This window comes from Lathamus discolor, chromosome 21 (genome assembly GCF_037157495.1).
Source record: "Lathamus discolor isolate bLatDis1 chromosome 21, bLatDis1.hap1, whole genome shotgun sequence".
NCBI lineage: Eukaryota > Metazoa > Chordata > Aves > Psittaciformes > Psittacidae > Lathamus > Lathamus discolor.
The window spans coordinates 4252838-4274379 of NC_088904.1; the positions used below are offsets into that span (position 1 = coordinate 4252838).

General features: G+C 60.2%; 1 protein-coding gene across 1 annotated transcript; it reads left to right on the forward strand.

The window, feature by feature from the left end:
- The first annotated feature begins 2133 nt into the window (after positions 1–2133).
- Positions 2134–21473, forward strand: PIK3R2 (phosphoinositide-3-kinase regulatory subunit 2). The gene is made up of 16 exons (XM_065658892.1): positions 2134–2246; positions 8278–9004; positions 12746–12838; positions 13223–13285; positions 14199–14330; positions 14847–15048; positions 15343–15428; positions 15716–15821; positions 15927–16025; positions 16123–16303; positions 16518–16643; positions 16894–17036; positions 17238–17414; positions 17647–17718; positions 18088–18258; positions 18460–21473. Exons 2-16 carry the CDS (start codon positions 8665–8667, stop codon positions 18650–18652), a joined length of 2184 nt encoding a protein of 727 aa, XP_065514964.1. The 5' UTR covers positions 2134–2246; positions 8278–8664; the 3' UTR covers positions 18653–21473.
- Positions 21474–21542: the final 69 nt, after the last annotated feature.

The window sequence follows — 21542 nt, forward strand, 5'->3', positions numbered from 1 at the left end:
ACTTCAGTTTCAGCTGGAAAGACCCCAAATCTCCTGAGAAACCCCCGGGGGGGGGCTTGTAGGAGTTTAAATGAAAAAGCCCAAGACAACCCCACAGCGACATTCCCCAATACCGGCAGTCCCAGCTGGGTTGCAGAGGGGTGATTTTGTTTGCATAGGGTTCATCATGCGATGCTGCAGGTGGTTTATTTGTCCGTGTATAGCGGATGTAAAGGTTTGAATTGGTTTATTCAAAGCCTTTTGGAGCCCCCAGCTCCATCAGCCCTTCCAGGTGGGAAAGGCAGAGACGTCCCCAGGTGGGGGGCAGGAATCAGGTGCAAGTATTAATGGGGTTTTGAGGGTTGGCTTTGCTCTTTGCATCTCTTCCACCACCACGTTCCGTGGTGGCCATCGCTCAGTGCATACAGGTATCCATAAAAAGCCAGTATTCCTGGCAGCGCCTGTGCTGCTGCTTCATTTGGCATCTGGTATTCCCCCCCCCCCTTCCCTCCTGTTGCTTTTTATCCAACAAAACTACGGCTCAACCTGGTGTTTCCCTCCCATTTCTACTGTTTTCTATGATATAAACGTTTCCATTTGATAGTGCATGTTCCAGCTTCCCCCCCTCCCGCTGCCCTGGTGCCGGTGATGGGGGGACTGTCCCCCAGTGCCATCGGGCATCCCTGTGCCACCACCAACGGGCACATTCCCTACCCTGGAGCAGCGTGTTGGATTCTGTTGTGTGCCTGTGGTTGGTGCCAGGTCCCGTCTCCTGCTTCTCCCGTTTAAACCGGTGCCGTTTAACCCCAACAGATGAGCAGCCAGAGCGGCTCCAGTCTTTCCTTTGCTTCTTCCTCTATTGTCTGTACAAAGGTCTGGGAAGGCAGCGGGGATGTGGGGAGACATCAGGCACCCCCTGCACACCAGCGCTGTGGGAAGGGGGCTTGCACCAGTGGCATGGATATGATGGGAAAAGGAATTCCTGAGTGGAAACTGTCTTGAAAGCCAAGGGGGCCGTGTCTTCCTGCACAGTGCCCAGCTCTGCTCTGACCTTCAACAAGGTTTATGTTGTATTAAAATTGTTTCTTGCAATGAGCCCTGACGTGGTGTCTGCAGCCGGGGCGGGTTTGGTGTTGCCGGCACCAGCTGGTGGGTACCAGTGCTGGGTATGGTGCCCAGTGCCCACCACAGAGCCGAATGCAGTGCCCTGTGTCCACCGCAACACTGCCCAGTGTGCCCCATGCCCGAAGCAGTCCTGATGCCCACTGCACTGCTCATGCCTGCTGCAGTCCCAGTGCCCAGCACCGTGTCCCATGCCCAGCATCTGGTGCAGTCCCAATGCCCAGTGCCATGCCCTATGTCCAGTGCTATGCCCGATGCAGTCCTGGTTCTGTGCCCCATGCCTGGTGCCGTCTCGGTGCCTGGTGCTGTGCCCCAAGCCCAGTGCAGTCCCAATGCCCGGTGCTATGTCCAGTGCTGTGCACCATGATCGGTGCAGTCTTGGTGTCCGGTGCAGTGCCCTGTGCCCGGTGCAGTCCCAGTGCCCGATGCCATGCCCTATGTCCAGTGCTATGCCCGATGCAGTCCTGGTTCTGTGCCCCGTGCCTGGTGTCATCTCCATGCCTGGTGCCGTGCCCCAAGCCCAATGCAGTCCCAGTGCCTGGTGCTGTGCCCGGTGCTGTGCACCATGATCGGTGCAGTCTCGGAGCCCAGTGCCATGCCCTGTGCCTGGTGCAGTCTCGGTGCCCGGTGCAATGCCCCATGCCCGGTGCAGTCCCAACGCCCGGTGCCATGCCCTATGTCCAGTGCTATGCCCGGTGCAGTCCCAGTGTCCTGCCTCGTACCCAGTGCCAAGCCCAGTGCAGTCTCGGTGCCGTGCCCCGTGCCCAGTGCAGTCTCGGTGCCCGGTGCAATGCCCCATGCCCGGTGCAGTCCCGGTGCCGGGCCCGATCCGTGCTCCCAACCCTACGCTAGGGGGCGCCGCCGCGCTCTCCCGCAGCGCCGAAAGCCGGTTGGCGCCGGCTCCCACTCGGCTCCTTCCGGAGCAGCTCGGGAGGGGGGCGTGGTCCCGATCGCGTTCGGCCGCCGGGGAAGGGGCGGGGCCGCCGCGGCTTCGGGCAGGTTCGTCCCCCTCCAGCTCCGCTCGGCTCTTTCCGGGGCGGGTTCGTGCCGTTCCGGCGGCGTTCGGGCCCTTTCCCAGGCTGCCGCTGGGCTGTGAGGCAGGAGCGGGCTGGAGCCGGGCGGCGGCGGATGGGGCCGGCGGAGAGGTGGGACGGGGCCGGGGGGGGCCGCGACCGAAGGAGGGGGGGAAGGAGCGAAGGGAACCGGACCGGGCCCCGCGGGGTGCGCGCTCCTCATCGTGGGGCGGCCCTCGCAGGGCCCCGCGGGCCGAGCCCGCTCCCGGCGGTGCCAGCGCACGGTGCCCGCTGCCGGGGCACTGCCGCCCCCCGAGGCGCCGGGGCCGGGGCTGTCCGCTCCCTGTGTGTCCCTCCGCACCCCCCCGTCTCGATCCGCAGCAAGGGGAGCTCGGTGCCATTGCCCCGTGCAGCCCCCATCGGTGCGGGGAGCGCTGCCTGTCGGGGCTGCAGGGATCCGGCCTGGGCTGGGGGCTTGGATGGGGCTCGATCCCACCACGGTTCTGCCCAGGTCGGATGGTGCAGGGATGCTCCCATTCGGCTGGAATCCAGCCTGGGGCGGCTGTGGCTTTGCCGTCTCTGGGCGCAGTTGCCCCCGCTCCCTGGCTGTAGGATGGTGGCCAGCCCCCCTTTTCCCAGTGCGGTTTGTGCGCTGTGTTTCTTGGGATGCTGTGGACGGTTCTGAGCCCCTTGAAGAGGAGCGTTCCCGTGGTCCCGTACTTCCCAAACGGAGGTATTTCCAATGGGAAGTAAAACCCGGGGAAGGAGGGGGGAAACCTGGCTTGAATGAGCTCTGCAAGAGCTGGAGTGGCCCCAGCATTGTGCCTTTGGGCACCCGAGCCTAGCACGGCACAGGCATGGCCGCGTCTCCTCCCCATTCATGCACGGCCTTTATTTCCTGAGCAGCTCTTAGAGCCACTGGGGAACTGGCCCTGTGACTTTGTCTGTGAGAGCAGAGAATGGAGGCAGCTGAGTAAATATAGCCTAAATCACTGCTTTCCTGGCCATTCCCCCGCCCTTCCCTAGCATGCGGAGGGCTGGTGTGTCCCCGAGGCTGGGCTGGCCTCCGCTGGAGTCATCGACTCTTCCATGGTGTGAGAAAGTCCAAGCCATGGTTTGGTTTCTTTGGTGACTCTCTTTGACGTGGGCAGATGAGGCTCAGGCTGTGCGGTTCGCAGCAAGGCTTTGGTGCTCCTTTGCTGCCCCAAACCCCTTGGGTTTTCGCTCGCTGGAGCAAGGTTTTAAGCACATAGCAAAACCCTTTCTGCTCACGGTTGGGTCTCGCTGGACGAAAGCTCTGGGTTGGAAGGGAAAGCGCAGCTCGGCTGGAATGTGGCGAGGAACAGAGTGGTTTCTGGAACCCGTTTGGAGCCGTGTCGGAGCGCCAGCGGTTCGCTCCGAGCGCTGCACCGTGTTTACAATGAAAAAGAGTATTTATAATATCGAGGGCTCTTTTCATTCCTCTGGGAATAGCTGGAGCCACAGCTTGGAGCTAAAGGAACTGAGTAATGGAAGAGAAAAAGCAGAGGCAGCGGCAGTGGCTTTCTCAAGCTGGAAGGTCTCCCCTCTCAACTAGGATCCGAATGATGCTGACCTGCTAACATGGGTGCTCCTCGCCTTATAGCTTACTTCATGGGATTGCTGCGTTGTGCAGAGCTGCTCATAAATCATCACTGGAATTCCAAATCCCCCGGGGAGGGTGATTTTGAGCAGATAACGCAGCAAGAGCCATCGGGGGGTTATTTTTTAACGTGTCCTCGGTTTAGAGCTGTGATTTTTGAGGGAAGTGGCCAAAATGCAGCTTCTGGGTTTATTTCTGTCCAAAGTCCCTAAACCCGTTCCTGGGAATGCTCTTAAAATGGGAGTCGTGTGTTCTTGCTGCTTGGCTGCTGGTGGAAAGGGAACCTGGGGTGAAGTGCTGGGGTTGGTGTTCTGGTCCTTCCCCCTTCAGTGCCGCCATGGAAAAGGCTCTTGAAGGGGGGAGGAGAAGGTTTGAGGTGGGGAGCACAGGGCAAGCTTCAACTGAAGCAAGAAAATCCCGTGTCAGGAGGAGCCTCCGGACAGTGTGAGGAGTCTTGGATTGCCTGAGGTGCTCTCGGCCTCTCCAGCCTCGGAGGAGGAGGTTGCTGAGACCTCTGTGCTCCATGTCTGTGGCAAAGGGCTGCTGGTGGCCATGGCCGGGACCCTGCTAAACCTCAGGCTCTGCTGCCAGATGCATGAGAAGCATTTCTTGGGGAGAAAAGAGGAGAAAAAGGTGACAATGGCCTCAGCTGCCCCGTGCCTCTGCTGCGGTGCAGTCACTCTCAGGGCAGCAGCCCTGGCGTGGGCACGGCTCCCCATGGAACTCATTTTCCCTGCCGCTCTTCCCCATTTGGAGGGAAACAGGAGCTGGATGGCAGTGCCATGGCCACCACCAGCGCTGCCAGCACGGCTCCAGCTTTTCCCTGCCATTGCCACCGCCAGCACAGCCTCACTTGTAGCTCCAGCCTTGTGAGGCTCCAAAGCAGGGAGCTGGCCTGGGAAGCAGCCCAGGAGCACAGGGATTGCTGTGCTGTTTGTCCCACGTTATAAACCAGGCTTTGCCAGGCTCCTGCTCATTGCTTTGGGTGCATGTGGGTACAGCGTGACCCATGGCGTGCTCCTGCCACTGCCAGGGCATGAGGCCAGCAGAGCTGCCTGGCTGTGCGGGTCAGAAGGACTCAGTGCAGCAGCAGTTGTCACCATAGGACAGCACATGGCAGGCAGGGCCGTGTCCATTTCTATTCCCATCTTTCGTTGCACACATCCTATTTTCTGGCTTTTCTTAAAGGAAAGCTTTGTTCTCACTGTTTGCAACCCGCTAACGTGGAGGGGTTTGCAGTTCAAGACTTGCTTTGGGGGGGGTTTTGTGCTCACTAAGGACGTGCTGGAGCTTGGAAAGGTTTGAGCTGGGTAGATTGGTGTAAGCAGATTTTTCCTTTAAATATTCGTATGCATTCTTTTGCCTCACTGGAGGGAAAGGAACACTCAGCGTCGCTTTGAGTCAAGCTGCACTTTGAACTGCGTTTGGAAGTGGGTTTAAAAGCCCAGGAACCACATTTAAAACGTTAAGATGCTTTTATTTCTGCGCTGGGCACACACAAAAAAGGCTCGTAATGTGTTTTTTGTTTCAACCCCATGCATTCAACAAAGACAGTATTGACAGCAGGGAATGAATCGAGGGCTTGTTTCTGGGCGCTGACAGAGATTTACCAAAGGTATGCGCTTGTCTGGTGCATGGGATTGCCAGAGCAGCCCAAGCAAGCTCTCACCAGCGCGGACACACGAGGCTCCTCTCCGAGAGCCGAGCGAACCTGGAGCTGGGCCCAGCTGGAATCTCTTGGCAGGCTCGGAGGTGTGCTTCCAGCCGACAGGCTCGTGCGTGTCCCGGGCTCTCGGCGCTGCCTTCCCTCCAGAGAGCTGTTTCAGGGCTTTGTGGAGCTTCCCTGCAGAGGATGGTGCCAGCAGGAACTGTGTGGATTTGGGTTTCCTGGGGGGTTCCTCCCCTGCATTCACAGGCACTTGATGCCCCTGGGGAAGGCAGGTGAGGCTGCTCCAGGACCAGGCTGGCTCGAAGTCATCTGTGCCCAGTGTGACCCACTGGGACATGAAGAGAGGGTGGCAAAGAGCTGCGTCTCTGCCTTCGCACAACAGAGAAGGTTGGAAGGATTTAGGGTAGACACAGGAGAAATCCTTCCCTGTGAGGGTGCTGAGGCGCTGGCACAGGGTGCCCAGAGAAGCCGTGGCTGCCCCATCCCTGGCAGTGCTCAAGGCCAGGTTGGACACAGGGGCTTGGAGCAAGCTGCTCCAGCGGAAGGGGTCCCTGCCCGTGGTTGGAGCTGGAGGAGCTTTAAGGTCCCTTCCAGCCCAACCCGTTCCCTGATTCTATGAGCTGTTGGAGCCACATGCTGCGGCAGAAGGTGCAGGAACCTGCTCTTTGGAGAGACTTGGTGCTCCGGAGCAGCTTCCCACCCCTGCGCACGGATCTGCTTTGAAAAGCCACTGAACAAGTTCGCCAGGGCTGAATGTTTTGTCCTTCCAGCCTCTTCAGCTGCACTGGCTTGTCTGAGGCGCCTGGAGCCGGCACCGGGATGCACGGGTGGAAGCCGGGGAGGTGCCTGTCAGGGAGCCCTGACCCCGTGGGCTTTGGGTTCTGCTGCCTCTGGGTGCACTGCGGGCTCCAGGAGCTGCCGGAGTCTCCCAGCAGGCAGCAGCCACTCGGGCCCTTGGCAGTCGGGCAGTGCCCGTGGCGCTGCCGGCTCGGCTCTGTGGGACCTTGACAGTGCTCAGATGGGCGAGGGGCGGGCAGGCAGCCCGGTCATAAATCTCTCTTTATGCTCTGGATCATGAAGTCATATTTTCCTGGCTGGGAAAATGGGATTGGGGGAATGTGGGCTCTGCAGCGACTTCTCCGCGGCCGCCAGCCCAGAACGGTGGGAGCTCGCGTGGTGCAGGGATGTGCTGCTCCTGCCAACACCAGGAACCTCCCCGGGGTCTCTCCGTGAGTTCTGCAAGCCTGGTGTTGCTCCAGGGAAGCTCTCGAGCAACCGGGATCAGGCTCAGTCCTGTTCCCCATCCGCCAGAGCCTGGCCACGAGTGTCTTCCCTCGCTGGGGGCAGCGCCTGCTCGCTCATGGCACAGCCAGCCCAGCTGGGACACTTGCCCAAGCACAGGCAACCGGTGCAGGCCCTGGCTGCTGCCCAGGCTTCGTGTGCCACGGCCTCTTTGTGCCTTTCTTTGTCAAGGGAAGGAACCCGCGGGTCCTGGCTGTGGGGACATGGAGCTGGCCCCTCTCGGGGGGCTCGCACTGGTCTCAGGCTCGTGCAGGAGAGGGGTTTGTAGCTGGCATGACCTGGAACATGTTGCGGGGCCAAGAAGGGTTGTTTTGGAAGACCGCAGGTTACCAGCGCGGGTGCATCTGGCAGAGTCCAGCCCTGGCTCTGTGCCATGCTTGGTTGTGCAGTGATCCCGCTGGGAAGAGTGGCCCAGCTCCCTTTGCCTCCTCGCCTCTGTCCACAGAGGCTCTCGCAGCCCTGAGCAGCACCTTCCTGCTCACTCTCAGCTTTCAGAGGAGACTCGAGTTTGAGCTGGGTTTGGTGGTTTCTGGCCCAAAACAGCTCCAAGCCATGAGCAGGACCTGCAGTGTTTCAGCAGGCCTTGGGGGTCCCTGAGCAGGCTGGTCCCTGGCTGCCCCAGCTCCTTGTAGGTCCTGTCCTGGGCTGCACGCCATCCTATGGGAACCGGAATGCTGGGATTTGCCTGCGGGAGGTGGAAAACTGGCCTGTGCGGCCGGGAGGGGATGGGAAAAAGAGGACGTGCCTGGCTGCTGGGAATGCCCCAGCTCACCCATCTCTTCCACAACGTGTTGGAACCCAGGTTCCTGCGTTTTGGAGGATTTCTGGGCAGGGCAGGCAGCAGATCCTTCCATTTCTGAATAGCTGAAAGGCAGAGGAGCAGCTCTAAGCAGGCTTGAAGGCTTCTCGAGATGATTTTAAGGCCATCTCTGCGGAAAGAACCCGTGCCTGCACTTGATGCTGCTGCTTTGCTCAGAGCGAAGCTTTGAAGTGCTGCTCTGTGGGAATGGCAAAGCCTTTCACTGAAGGCTTGGTTAAGCTACATCTGTAGGCAGCTACCTTCAGCAAACTGCCTCGGGGGGGATTGCATGGGGAGATGTAAAGGTGAGCTGTGAAATGGAATCGATTGAACCAGGAAAGGTTGAATCTGTTTGGCTGCTGTTCAGAGCCTCCCAACTGGGGCTTGCGGGGTGACTCTTGTCTGCATGCAAGTTCCTGCATAAAGGCCGGTTTGTCCCACTTGCTGTCTTCATGTTTGCATAAGTGCTACGAGGAGGGTAAGCTGCGGAAGCAGGAGTGAACCTCCTTAAGATGCAGAGCTGGTGCCTGACTGTAGCAGAGAGGAGGTGGCATTCCTGCTTGCAGCCACTGGCTCCTCTCCTGCTTTTGGGAGTCTAAACTGGTATTAGCATATCCTGGTTGGATCCAGGGCTCAGCATCAGCTGGTAGGTGGGAAAGAAACGAGTCCTGTCTCTCTCAGGTGCTCAGATGAAGCCCTCATTTGAACGATGGTGTCTCAGGAAGGTGAGAGGTGTCTGGCTTTGCATTAACAAGTCTTCTTCTCTTTGCAGGCCCTGGGAAGGCAGACGTAGCGCCCTACGCTGTTCTGGGCTGGAAGCCCACTGTGCTTTTGTCCCTGGGACTCCAAGAAACGTGCTTCTTTTTCGGTGAAGCAGACCCTGATCTCCTGTTTCTTTGCTGCATGCCCGCTCGCGAGTGCTGGATTATGTTTGTCTCCTTCTCCCTTTGCTCCATCATTTGGTTGAATCGTGGTTTCAAGCTAAGGAAAAGGGGCTGCACTTAAGCACACCGGGACATCCGGACCACGCTCCTGGGGTGCTGGTTCATGCAAAGACATTCAGAGTGCTGATGGGGGAGAGCTGCCTTTGAAGTCCCTCCTCTCCCACCTGAAACGTACTGCCTCACCGTCCAGAGCCCTTCTCCCCGCAGCAGAGAGAATGGGCAGCACCGATGGGTTCCAGTACCGAGCGCTCTACCCCTACCGCAAGGAGCGCGAGGAGGACATTGATCTGCTGCCTGGGGACATCCTGGTGGTGAGCAAGGGGGCCCTGCAAGCCTTGGGCTTCAAAGACGGGGATGAGCAGACCCCCAATCAGATCGGATGGATCCTGGGTGTCAACGAGCGGACCAAGCAGAAGGGCGACTTCCCGGGCACGTACGTGGAGTACGTGGGGCCGGTGAAGATCTCGGTCCCCTCGCACCGGCCCCGAGTGCAGAGGCCTCTCCCCGCCACGCCGGGCGCCAGCGGCTGCCGCCTCCCGGAAGCTCTGGAGCAAGGTAAGCGCTGCTCCCAGCGCGGGGTGGCTGAGGGGTGTGTGGGGCTCTGCTGGGCAGCACTGGGTTGATTGCCCCATCGTGTTGTCTGCGGTTGTGGTTTAACCCCAGCCAGCAAGTGCGTGCCACGGAGTCGCTCGCTCCTTCCCTGATCCCAGTGGGATGGGGAGGAGAATTGGGGGCAAAAATGGTGAAATCCATGGGTTGAGATAAGAACAGTTTAATAATTGAAATCAAGTCAAATAGAATAAGAATGGAAAGGGAGATAACAAAAAGAGAGGAATAACTTTAGGAAAACAAGTGATGCACAGTACAGTCACTCACCACTGCACTGACAGATGGCCAGCTTGTCCCCAGGCAGTGACTGGCCTCTTCCAACCAGCTTCCCCCAGTTTCTATACTGGGCATACTGGCTATGGAATATCCCTTTGGCTAGTTCAGGTCAGCTGTCCTGGCTGTGCTTCCTCACAACTTCTTGTGCCTCTCCTCACTAGCAGAGCATGAGAAACTGAAAAGTCCTTGACTTAGGATAAGCACTACTTAACAACTAAGATACCGGTGTGTTATCACCGTTACTGTCAGCCTAAAGCCCAAGCACAGCACTGCACCAGCTACTAGGAGGAAAACTGACTCTACCCCAGATGAAGCCAGGACAGGGCTCACATTCAGAGAGATGGCCAAGAGAAGAGCACGTTGTTCCTCCAGCTTATCAATCTGCTCAGCAGAACTTCTTGGGTTGAGCCTTGTCCCACTCCTACCTCCCCAAGATCCTTCTCCCCCTCTAGCGTGCAGCTTAGCCAGGATCCCTGTGGTCCTTGGTCTCTCTCTCTGCTCTCCCTCTCTTTAGGAATAAGCCCTGACCTCTCCCAACCACCTCTCAGCCTCTGGAGCACCATCGCTTCCTGCCAAGAGCCGCTCAGCCCTGCTGAGACACACAATTACTTGTCTCTGGGCAAGAGGAGAAAAGTCAGGGTCTAAAAGAGTCCTTCCGAGAACTGGAGCTAATGGCTTGTCTGCCTGGCACCCATCCCTCCCTGAGGATCCAGAGCTCTCCCTGGGGCCAGGCAGCCACCCTTGGGCAGGACATGGGCTGTCCTGCAGCTGCTTCCCAGCCAGCACTGGGCTTGGCAGGGACCTGGTCCGGGAGCTGGGAATGCTGCCATGCCCCGGCACTGCCTGTGGAGCTCCGGCAGCTGCCTGCCCGCTGCCTATTGCTTTGAGCATAAACCCTGTGGCAGGGGCTCTGAGGTGGCCCAGAGGGGTGACAGCCACACTTTGCCTCCTCATGCCTTGCAGAAGACCTTGTGCTGATGCACTCAGGAGGAGTAGGGACAGCAGCAGCTGGTGGGCATCAGAGCACACTCCTGGCTGGCAGTCCCTTGTCCTCTCCATCCTCTGTCCAAAAGCCATGGTTATCCCATCAGCTGCTTCTAGCTGTGGGAAACACCCCCGGGGTCTTAAGGAATGGAAAGAAGCCCCCATCCCATAAACCAGGGTGGCGGGGCTGGTGCAGCTCCCCACAGCTGCCTCCCATGCTCCTGCTCCCGGAGCCAGAGGGGTGGAAACATCTCCGCAGGGTGGGAATGTGGTCGGGCTGTGCCTCTGGGTTGGCAGCGAGAGCTGCTGACCTGAGTCACCCCGCAGAAAGCTGCTCCTCTTGGGAGCCCGGGACACGCTGTGCAGAGGATGCGTTGGCCTTGTCTGCATCCAGCCCTGAGCTCCCTCGGGGGCTGGATTTAAGGCTTTGTGGACTCCTCCTCAAGCTGGGCTTGGCAGAGGTGTGCCTGGGTGGTCAGAGCTGCTGCCCCGTGCAGGGCTGTGGGAGAAGGTGCATTCCAAAGCTCCTGACACGCAGAAAAGATGCAGTTAGGAAAGAAACCCAAAGTCAGCCAGTCTGCATCCTGCCTGGGGATGGAGCAGAGTGAGGGTCAGGTACGAGGGCACACGAGGAGGGTGCCAGCACCTGTGGGTGCATCCCCCCCTCACCCAGCCTCCATTTGGGGCACAGCAGGGACCTGCAGAGTGGCAATTCAAACACCCAAGGGCTATTTTCCAGTGCAGGCTGCTGCGATGCTGATGGCGAGGTGTGTTTTTGCAACTGAGGAACTGCATTGGAGCCAAACCCGTGTTACTTCCTTGCGGGCTGTGCTTTGGGAAGTGCAGAGATGTCTTCTGGCTGCCCCGCAAAGCTCAGAGCTGATGGGGTTTCTGCCCTGTTGCCCTCATCCTGGCTGACAGGAATCCTTTACCCACTCCCAGTGTCACACGTGGAGCAGGGCCAGCACCACCTCTGTCCCCCTGCCTTTGCACAGGCCCGGTACGGCAGAGCAAGGAGCCCCGGCGTGTTCCAGCGGTGGATTTACGAGCTGCCGCTGTTTGCCTTCCAGAAGGAGGAGCCGAGCGGAACATGCGGCTCGCTGCTATTTCCGCAGCTGCCCCGGCCCTGCTCTGAGCAGCCTTGTGCAGGGCAGCGCGGCCCCGAGGGCTGGGGAGCTGCTGCTGGCTCCGCACAGGCTGCCGGGCAGAGCAGGAGCAGGAGCAGGCGCAGGCAAGCTGCTGCCTGCTGAAGCAGCACATTCCCGGCCGGCCCACGTGGGCAGCCCCACTGTTTACTCTCCCTTCAGCCCTTCCCCAAGGGTCAGGCTTGGAGCTGCCAGCCTGGAAGCTTGCCTGCATCTTCAGCACCACGCTGGGCCCCTTCTCATGGCCAGGGGCTCCTTCCCATTGGGAATTGCCCCCCCTGCAAGCAGCACAGGCTTATACGGAACTGGGTGCTCCCCTTTCTGCGGCTGCTTTGTCTCCCCACGAGGCTGTGGGTGCAGGAGGCTCAGGCCAGTGTGGAGTTTCAGCTTGTTGTGCCTCATGGTAAGACCACACCGGGCGAGTTCAGGTCAGATCCATGACAACAGAGCTGCGTTGCGCAATGGGGAGCAGCCTTTTGGCTCTGCATCCCCCGAGTGGAGCGTGTCCGGTGTCTGCACTGACCGTGGGCTTCCCAGAGGAGCCTCCCGCACCGGCTGGTGCTCAGCTGGATGCAAGACAGGGCCTGGCACCGCTCGTCCTTCGGCAGGGATCCCACTGGCAGCTGCCTGGCCGGGCCTGTGTGCTCTTGCCCCGGCATGCATCAGCCTCCAGCACTGGGGAGCCCAGAGCTGGGACCCTCGGCTCTTCTGGAGTGAAATGCCACCCGATGCAGGGCTGTAGACCCTGCCTCTGGGAGCAGAGGAACCCCGGTGCCATGCCATGTCCTGTCGCAGCTTGCGGGAGGCTGTGGGCTGCCGGGGAGAGGGAGGCAGAGGGCTGGTTTCCATGTTAAACGAGCAGTCAAGAGCAGGAATTTGCTGACATGGAGTTCTGTCTGAATCGCTGGATTAAGCACAGCTCAGCCCCAGGAGCCAGCTCCCTGGCCCTGCTCCTCTGCCAGCCCTGTGCTGGGCAGGCACCGACCCCAGCCTGGGCTCCAGGAGCTCTGCTACCGCCAGGCTCTGCCTCCTGGGCTCTGCAGGAGCAATAGGGATCCCCCGTGCACACCCCGGTAGGGGCTTGGAGCAAGGCCGGGCTTGTTCTGAGCCAGCTCCCAGGCTCCCCGAGCCCCGGCGCAGCGTTTGCATGGGCTGAGCAGGGGCCACGGCTTTCCTCACTCGTGGATTCCGCTGTTAAGAGTGAGTTGATTGTGCCCTGGCCTGGCTCTGCTGGGCGCTGAGCTGGGGCTGACCCCTCTCTCCCTCCCTCCCTCTTCTGCAGGGTCTCCTCTCCTGGAACTGCAGGAGCAGTTCAGCCCTCCCGAGCTTGCACCCCCGCTGCTGGTGAAGCTGGTGGAAGCTATTGAGAAGAAAGGTAAGGGGGGATGTTGAGCACTGCGGGGCTGGTACCCCTGAACCCCCCCAGGGAGGGCAGAGCTGGGGGGGGGGGCAGTTGTCTTTAAAAGCCCCATGGGACGTGCAGGACTCAGCTGCCTGAAGAAGGGGAGGTTCCCTAGAGCCAGGCTTGGCCCCACTGCACCATCCTGCACAGGGGCTTGGGGTACACGTGCTGGGTCTGCATGCCCTGGGTGGGTGCTGGGGTTTGGGAATCACTTCCAGTCTGTGCCACGGGGGAGAAACAAGGACACTGAATGGGGGGTCCTGGGGGGCAAGGGGGCTGCAGGAGGTTGGCCTGGCCCCCCTCCAGGCCTGGTTCAGGCGGTGCTGGCAGCTGAGCTCCGTGTCCCCGCTTCCACAGGGATAGACAGCGAGATGCTGTACAGGACATCTGGCTCCGAACTGAGGCAAGCGCTGAGAACCGGTAAGAACCAGCTCTGCGCGGGGAGGAGGCGAAGGCGCTCAGATGGAGGAGATTAGTGCCTGAGCCAGCGCCAGCAGTAATGCAAGCCAGGCCAGGCAGTTCCTGCCTCCCAGCACGATGCCGGGGGGGCTGGGCCGGCCCCACATATCCCCAGCTCCAGGGGAAGGGGAGGGGGGGATTCCTGGAGCGAAGGGACGTGGTGCTGCTGAACCCCTGTGCTTGTGTCCTGCTCTCTTCGGGCACCCTGCTCGGGGGGGGGCTCTGTGGAGGAGGCTGCTCTGCCTCTGTCACAGCACTCAGAAGCAGGGGGGGATCTTTGAGCTCAGTTTGGTGGCTGGAGCCGTGGCTCCACTCTGCCCGCAGCCGATGTCTGTACCGGGGAGCCTCCGGAGCCGTCTGCCGCTTGGCTGAGCTTGGGCCTCATCCAGCACTGTGCTGGCTTGTCCCCTTGCACAGACGTTCTTGCAAACCCCAACTGCGCGGTGCCGGCAGCTCTGCCTGCGCTGCTTTTGGGACAGGCTTCGTTGCCATCCCGACAGCCTGGTGTTCATGGGACGGCTCGGTTTGAGGGAGCTGTTTTCCCCGCTGGGTTCAGTGTGGGGCTGGTCAGGCTGGGCTGGTCTCGACCAGCAGCAGGGAGCAAAGCTCCCATCCGAGTCGTGCATGCCCAGGATTCCTGTGGCAACGCTGAGGGCAAAGAGGGTGGGCACCCAAAATGAGCTCTACCCCATCCTGAGGCGGGGGGGGGGGACCTGGGTTCCCAGAGCCGGGTTGGTTTTGTGGTGCAGGTATCACTTCCAGGCATCCTCCTCCTGTTTGGCTGCCGTGTGCTGTGATAGCTGCTTGGGGGGGGGTGCGATGGTCTCCGGGGTGGGTGCCCAGAGCTGCACCCATCACTTCTGTGCCCTGGCAGATTGGACCCTGGGCGACCTGGAGCCCTTGGACGTGCACTCCCTGTGCGAGGCGCTGCGAGGGTACCTGCAGGACCTGCCCTCCCCCGTGGTGCCAGTGGCCGTGCACGGAGACATCCTGCGGATCCTGCAGGGTAAGGGCCTCCCCTGGCTGCGCTTGGAAGGGGTGTGAGGGGTGGATCGCTTGGGAACGGGTGGCTGTGTGGGATGGATCGCTTGGGAATGGGTGGATCACTTGGGAATGGGTGGCTGTGTGGGGTGGATCACTTGGGAACGGGTGGATCACTTGGGAATGGGTGGCTGTGTGGGGTGGATCACTTGGGAATGGGTGGATCACTTGGGAATGGGTGGCTGTGTGGGGTGGATCACTTGGGAACGGGTGGATCACTTGGGAATGGGTGGCTGTGTGGGGTGGATCACTTGGGAATGGGTGGATCACTTGGGAATGGGTGGCTGTGTGGGGTGGATCACTTGGGAATGGGTGGCTGTGCAGGGTGGATTCGTTTGGGGTATTAAAGCAGGTCCTGTCCCTCTGGGGTCTGGCACATGGGCGCTGCTGCTGCTGCCACCGCTCCCACACTGCCGCAGCTGGAGCACGGAGCGGTGCTGGCTGTCCCCGCTCTTCCATCGGCTCTGGTTCTCTTCCCCAGAGATTCCCCAGCCGGAGAATTGCCGGAAGCAGCTGCTGCTGGCCCTGGAGTCGCCTGCGGTCCCACTCCAGAACACGCTCACCCTGCAGTTCCTGCTCCGGCATCTGGGGAAGGTATCGCAGCAGGCCGAGAGCAACAGCCTCCACCCTCGGGCCCTGGGAGAGATCTTCGGCCCCCTTCTCCTCCGGCTGCCTGGCGCCAGGTACGTGAGGCTTGCGGATTCCAGCCGCGTACCAAGCATCAGCCTCTGTGCCTGCCAGGACGAGGAGTCCAGGCTGTAAGAGCAGGTCTGCCCGCAGCCCCTGCCTCGCTGCACGGGGATTAAACTGCTGGCAGCACACAGAGCGGGGCCTCAAAGCCAGGGCAGAGCCTTGCTTCTGTGTCAGCCTGGGGTCTGGCAGCTGGGATGAACCGGCTGCCCCTTTGCCCAGGGAGCAGTGCCAGGTTTCCCCCCTCCCAGAACTGCTGTTCCTACTTGGCTCCTCTCTCCCTGCAGCCCAGAGCTGAGCCCTGACTTCTCCGTCCTGTTTTTGGAGATGCTTCTGCAGACGAAGGAGTTGGAGCCGGAACAGTTGCCTCCAGGTACTGAGGTGCCCCTTCCTTGGGCCCTAAGGCGCTGGGGTTTGTGCTCTGGGGATGTGGAGTCTCTGCCCCCATGAGCGGGTTGCTGAGGACATTTCTGGAGCCCAGCTGTGCCTGGAGCCCGCCTCAAGGCATTCATCTGCTGCTGTGGATGTGCCTGGAGCAGCTCCCAGCAGCGTGGTGGCCAGGGGGGCTTCCCAGGATAGTCACAGCAGGGAGGCGGACTCGGTGCTCCAAGGGATTGCCTGGGGGGAGCTCACCCTGCTTCCCTCCTCCTGCTCTTCCAGCCTTGCCTCCAAAACCCCCCAAGCCAAAGCCCAGCGCAGCCAGCTTGGCCAACGGGAACAGCGTGTCCTTGCAGGACGCCGAGTGGTACTGGGGTGACATTTCACGGTAAGGGGACTGCTGGCAGCCCACATCCCGGGGGCCCTGTCCATGGAGCTCTCTAAGGGAGCTCTGGTTGCATCTCACAGGCCGTAACAATCACGTTCCTTGCAGGGAGGAGGTGAACGAGAAGCTGCGGGACACACCGGATGGTACCTTCTTGGTGCGGGACGCCTCCAGCAAGATCCAGGGGGAATACACCCTCACGCTCAGGTAGGGCGCTGGGGTCCCTGTGCTGATGGCAGCCTGGGTGACAAGCTGTCAGGCTGGAAGGTGGTGGTGAGCATCCTCTCCTCTCCTGTCACCGCAGGAAGGGAGGCAATAACAAGCTGATCAAGATCTTCCACCGGGAAGGGAAGTACGGCTTCTCGGAGCCCCTGACCTTCGGCTCGGTGGTGGAGCTCATCACCCATTACCGGCACGAGTCACTCGCCCAGTACAACGCCAAGCTGGACACCAGGCTGCTCTACCCCATCTCCAAGTACCAGCAGGTGAGGCCTGTGCAGTGCTGGCCAGGGGCATTTGTTCGTCTATTCCCAGTCCTTTGGTAAAGGTCGATGTCCCATCTCTTCCCCATGCTGGGATGTTCGTGTGTGGCGTGACAGCCAGCCTGCAGGACTGGTGGGGTTTTGAGGGACCAGCTGCCTCGCAGAGGGGCTGCTGTAGAGCAGGAGCAAGCCCTGATGGAGGCTCTGTGTATGGCAGGACCAAGTGGTGAAGGAGGACAGCGTGGAAGCCGTCGGGGAGCAGCTGAAGGTCTATCACCAGCAGTACCAGGACAAGAGCTGGGAGTACGACCTGCTGTATGAGGAGTACACACGCACATCCCAGGTACACGGGCACTGCCTTCCCCCTGGGCTGCCCGGACATCCAATGGCCGCCGCTGTGCATGGAGGCGAGCGGAGGTTGGGCATCCACTGCCTCGCTTTGCTGCTGGACTTGAGAATGGGCTTTGAAGAGGGAGATACTTTGGCTGCAGCGAGGACAGTGCTTCTTTGGGGAGGGGGAAAGAGAGGACGCGAATGGGCAGAACCTGCCGCAGTGCTCCCCTGTCCTCAGCTCTCCCCTCCCTTCTCCTCAGGAGCTGCAGATGAAGAGGACTGCAATTGAGGCCTTCAACGAGACAATCAAGATCTTTGAGGAGCAGTGTCAGACGCAGGAGAAATGCAGCAAGGAATACATCGAGCGCTTCCGGCGGGAGGGCAACGAGAAGGAGGTGCAACGGTGAGGACAGGGGGTGGTGGTGCCCTGCCCTGCCTGGGGAAGAGCTCTGCAGGGCTGGAAGCATCTCCTGGCCCAGCACAGAGCCGAAGCACGCACAGCCCTTGTCTCTCCAGCAGCGTGCTGTGTGCTGGAGCTGGCAGGCTGCCTCCTCCGCCTCCCCCACCCTGGCTCACAGCCTTATTCCCCCCCTCTTTCTCCTAGGATCCTCATGAACTCGGAGAAACTCAAGTCCCGCATCACGGAAATCCATGACAGCAAGATGAAGCTGGAGCAGGACCTGAAGAAACAAGCCTCGGAGAACCGGGAGATCGACAAGCGCATGAACAGCCTCAAGCCAGACCTCATGCAGCTGCGCAAACTGCGGGACCAGTATTTGGTGTACGTAGCTCCTGCCCCCGTGGAGGGCTGCGAGTGGGGCCCTGCTGCTCCCCCCACAGCGATCCGGCTGCCTCCTTGAGGGCTTTGGGGCTTGTCAGACCAGCTTATGGGCTGCTGCGTGCAGGAATGAGCCCTGCAGCGTGCGGCCTCGGGCACGGCTGCTGCCCTCTGGTGATGGCTGCTCCAGTGGTGTCTGGCCTGGGCACGCTGAGCTCTGCCTCTCCTTCCCCAGGTGGCTGACGCAGAAGGGTGCCCGGCAGAAGAAAATCAACGAGTGGCTGGGTATCAAGAACGAGACGGAGGAGTGAGTGTCCCTGCGCGCGTTGTGCCAGGATCAGCAGCCCTGGAGGTGTTCAGAGAACGTGTAGATGAGGCCCTCAGTGGCAGGGTTTAGTGGTGGGTTTGGCAGTGCTGGGGTAAAGGTTGGACTTGATGACCTTAAAGGTCTTTGCCAGCCTGGTTGATCATGGGATTCTGGAGGTGGGGGGGCTGCAGGAGTACGGGCTGTGCAGTCAGTTGTGCCAGCGCCATGGGCAAATCCCATCTCCCTGCCTGGGAGCTGAGAGCATCTTCCCTGCCGGAAGGGGTGCTGGCATCTAGCAGTGGGAGGGGAGCTGTGGGGGCCACATGCCCAAACTGAGAGGGTCTGACCCCTCCCTGTGCTCACCTGCAGCCAGTACTCCATGATGGATGATGAGGAGGAGCTGCCCCACCACGAGGAGCGAACGTGGTACGTGGGGAAGATCAACCGCTTGCAGGCAGAAGAGATGCTCTGTGGCAAACGGGACGGCACCTTCCTGATCCGTGAGAGCAGCCAGAAGGGATGCTACGCCTGCTCCGTGGTGTGAGTATCTCCATGTGCTGGGATGGGGCTGGCGTGGGCTCTGCTCCCGCATTCCAACTCGACAGATGCTGGAGCTGATGGAAGCATCAAGCTGGGCTTCTGAGGTGTCCCAGATGTATCTTTGGGCTGCTCTGGTGATGCCTGCTTGTGCTCTGCTCTCCCTGTCCCACTGCTGACCCGTGTCCTTTCTGTCCCTGGCAGGGTGGACGGTGACACCAAGCACTGTGTGATCTACAAAACAGCCACAGGCTACGGGTTCGCTGAACCCTACAACCTCTACGCCTCCCTCAAGGACCTGGTCTTGCACTACAAGCACACGTCCCTGGTGCAGCACAATGACTCCCTGAATGTCACGCTGGCTCACCCTGTCCTTTCCCAGCCACCAGCCAGATGAGCAGCCCATGCACAACGTAACAGCTGCCTTCAGCTTCTCCCCAGGGCGCTGCTTTCTGGCTCTGGACTCTTTGCACCCTGTATAGTTGAGTCTCTGTGCTCCTGCCCCTCCAGAGCCTCTGAGATGTCTGTGACCGTTCCTGATGTCCCTTTTGGTCAGTAGCTGAAACCCGTGTTGGCTGGTGGGACAAAATGGCTGGGCTGTTGATTCCCAGTGGATTCCAGCCTTTAGGAAGCAGGATCCAGTCGTGATTGAATTGCTGGGTGAGCACAGTCCTCTCTCCTTCCCCGATAAGCAGGTCAGATCCCCCTTGCTGGCAGGTCGCCCCACTATGCATCACTATAGAGGTAGATTCCCAGTTCCAAGGGGCTCCCTGCTGGGATGCTGGAGGAGGCTCCGCTGAGCATGTGAATCCTCCACTCTCCCTTTTCTTGGTGACTCGCAGGCTATGGCAGTGTCTGGTACGAGAGGTGCTGCTCTTCCATGCAGAGACTCATTTAGAAAGGAGAAACCCTGTTCTCTGGGGGGCTTTTCAACCCAGGTTTCTGCTCCACGCCATGCCCCCCCTGCCCGTCTTGTTCCCTAATTCCATAATCACCTCTGGAGTGCTGCTCTCCGGGGAGGGAGGATCCAATTAGTGAGGAATCTCTCGCCTTGGTTGTGCCAGCTAAGCTGTGAAATCCGTGTGGGTGCCGTGTGTTTGCCCCGGCAGAACCTCTGGATGCACAGCTCCTTGTTTCTGGCTGTCTTGGGTGAACCTTCCCCTCGACGCTCACTGTAGCTCTGTAAATACGGTTCCTTTTGTAATCGGCTGCTTTCCTAGTGCTGGTGTTTGCTGAACTCCCACTACCCAGCAGCTGCCCAGGCTGCTGCAGAGCCAGGTCCTGGCAGCTTGAAGCAGGAGGGGGCCGAAGGCCGACGCACACTACGAGCCCTGTACAAAATGAAGGAGCTCTCTGCTGCAGGAGGACGGCATCTGCTGGGCCGAGGGCCTTGGCACGTAGAAACGTATATGCATGATGTGGAACTCTGTATTGCAAAGCACTTAGAATCATGAGTACTGTATGGGGGTGAAGGAGCTGCGTGTTGCTGTCGTGCTGCCCCTTGGAGCTGGCTGGTGCAGGCAGGGACTTGTGTCTGAGCTCAAAGGGCTCGAGGGCCACAGAGGTGGCTCTGCTGGGCCTGGGCTGAGAGTTGAGGCCATGGTGGCATTTGCTTCCCTGGGTTATCCTGCCTGCCTGCCTTGAAGAAAGCATTAATTGTCCTCTTGATTTGCCGGAGAGGCTCTTTCCCTTCCGGAGCTGCATCCTCGGGATGGATGCTGTGGGCTTCGCTGCTTGTGTTGCTGTTGGACTTGTGAGGTGCTGCGTGCTCGTGCTCTGCATCCTGCCCTTGATGTGCCATCTGCGTCGGGTACCGCGCTGTCCCTCCTCTGCCTTGCTCTCACCTGGGGCCCTGATCCTTTTGGATCTGGGGTTGCTGGAGCAACCATCCCATCCCCGTTGCTTGTGGCAGTTTCTGTGCTCGGCTGTACAGCCCCCATTCCCCGCATGCCCTCTGCAGGCCCTGGGCTGTGGTTTTGGGGCTGGTTCATCACTGTTTGGTGCTCTGAGGCCACGGTGCAGCAGTGCCAGCCCTGACCCATCACAGCTCGGGGTGCCCAAGTGCCATGGAAGGGGCAGGTGCCAGCTCTGGGGAGCTGTGGGGCGTGGAGCCTGGAGGAGGCCACGTGTGGCTTCAGGCATCACTCGGGAAAAGCCACCAGGGATAATGGAGGAATAGTTTGTGCTTGGGCACGTGAGAGATGAGAACGCGTGGGAGTGGGGCAGGGAGGCCTCGGTGCTCATAGCCCTTTCTGCAGAGGCCTCTGGGGGGGGGGGGTGCCATGGCAGCACCCCAAAGCTTCCTGCCAGGCTCCCACCCCATTCCCAGCAGTGCATTTCCTTCTCTCCCCACGTTCTTTGCTCCTCCTGGCTGAATTCCTGCTCTTCTCCCCATGCAATCCCCTTCTCGCCGGAGCCTTTTCCTCCCCAGGAGCTTGGGCAGCTCCCTGTGATCATGGGGGGGGTCACAGCCACCCCCCTGCGCCCTGCAGCACCCATCACCCCTCCGGGGCTCCGCTCGCCGTGTACGGAGGAGGAGGAGGACAAAGCCCTTCCCCAGGGCTGCCTTTCCCTGACGGTGCTTGACTTGGCTCCCTGCAGCTCAGCCCTTCCCTGGCCCCCCCCCGCCGGGGGGGGAACCCCAAGCCCTGAGCTCCCCCACAATTAAGCTGGTTGTGATTTGTCCTGCGCTGCTTTGCTGGTGCTGCTGGTGCCGCTGAATGCTGCCGCTTGCGATGTGTTCCCCGGCCCTGGGCTGTGCTTTGCTGCTTGTGACCCCCCCAAAGGTCCCTGTTGTCCCCCCAAGCCGTGCTGCTCGCCCCCATCCCATGGGTGCAACGTGGCCGTCCTGCTCCCCGGGGCACAGCTCCAGTCTTGTCCCTCTCCATCCCAGCTTGGGATGCTCCATGCTCCCCCATCACCCCACGGAGGGCTCTGGGGGGTTGTGCTCGGGGCGGACGTGGCGGCTGCATGAGCGCAGCTGAGGTTTTAGTTCTAGGTATATGCAATAATCCCTCGCCACTCCAGCTGCCCCTTACCAGCAGTAGCTCTCTCTCTGCTCTTTCTGTCGATGTTTACTAATGTCAGCCCCGTTATTTGTTACTGTAAGAGGATTTTTGTACGGTACTTCCAAAAAAACCCCACAAAACACCACCCTCCCTCCCCCCCCAAAAAAAAAAAAAAAAGGAAAAAAAAGGAAATAAACAGAATTCATGGAACTGCTGCGGGGGATTCTGTGGGAACAGGGAAGGGATCGGCACCCGGCTGGGCGCACGTTGTGCCCCGTC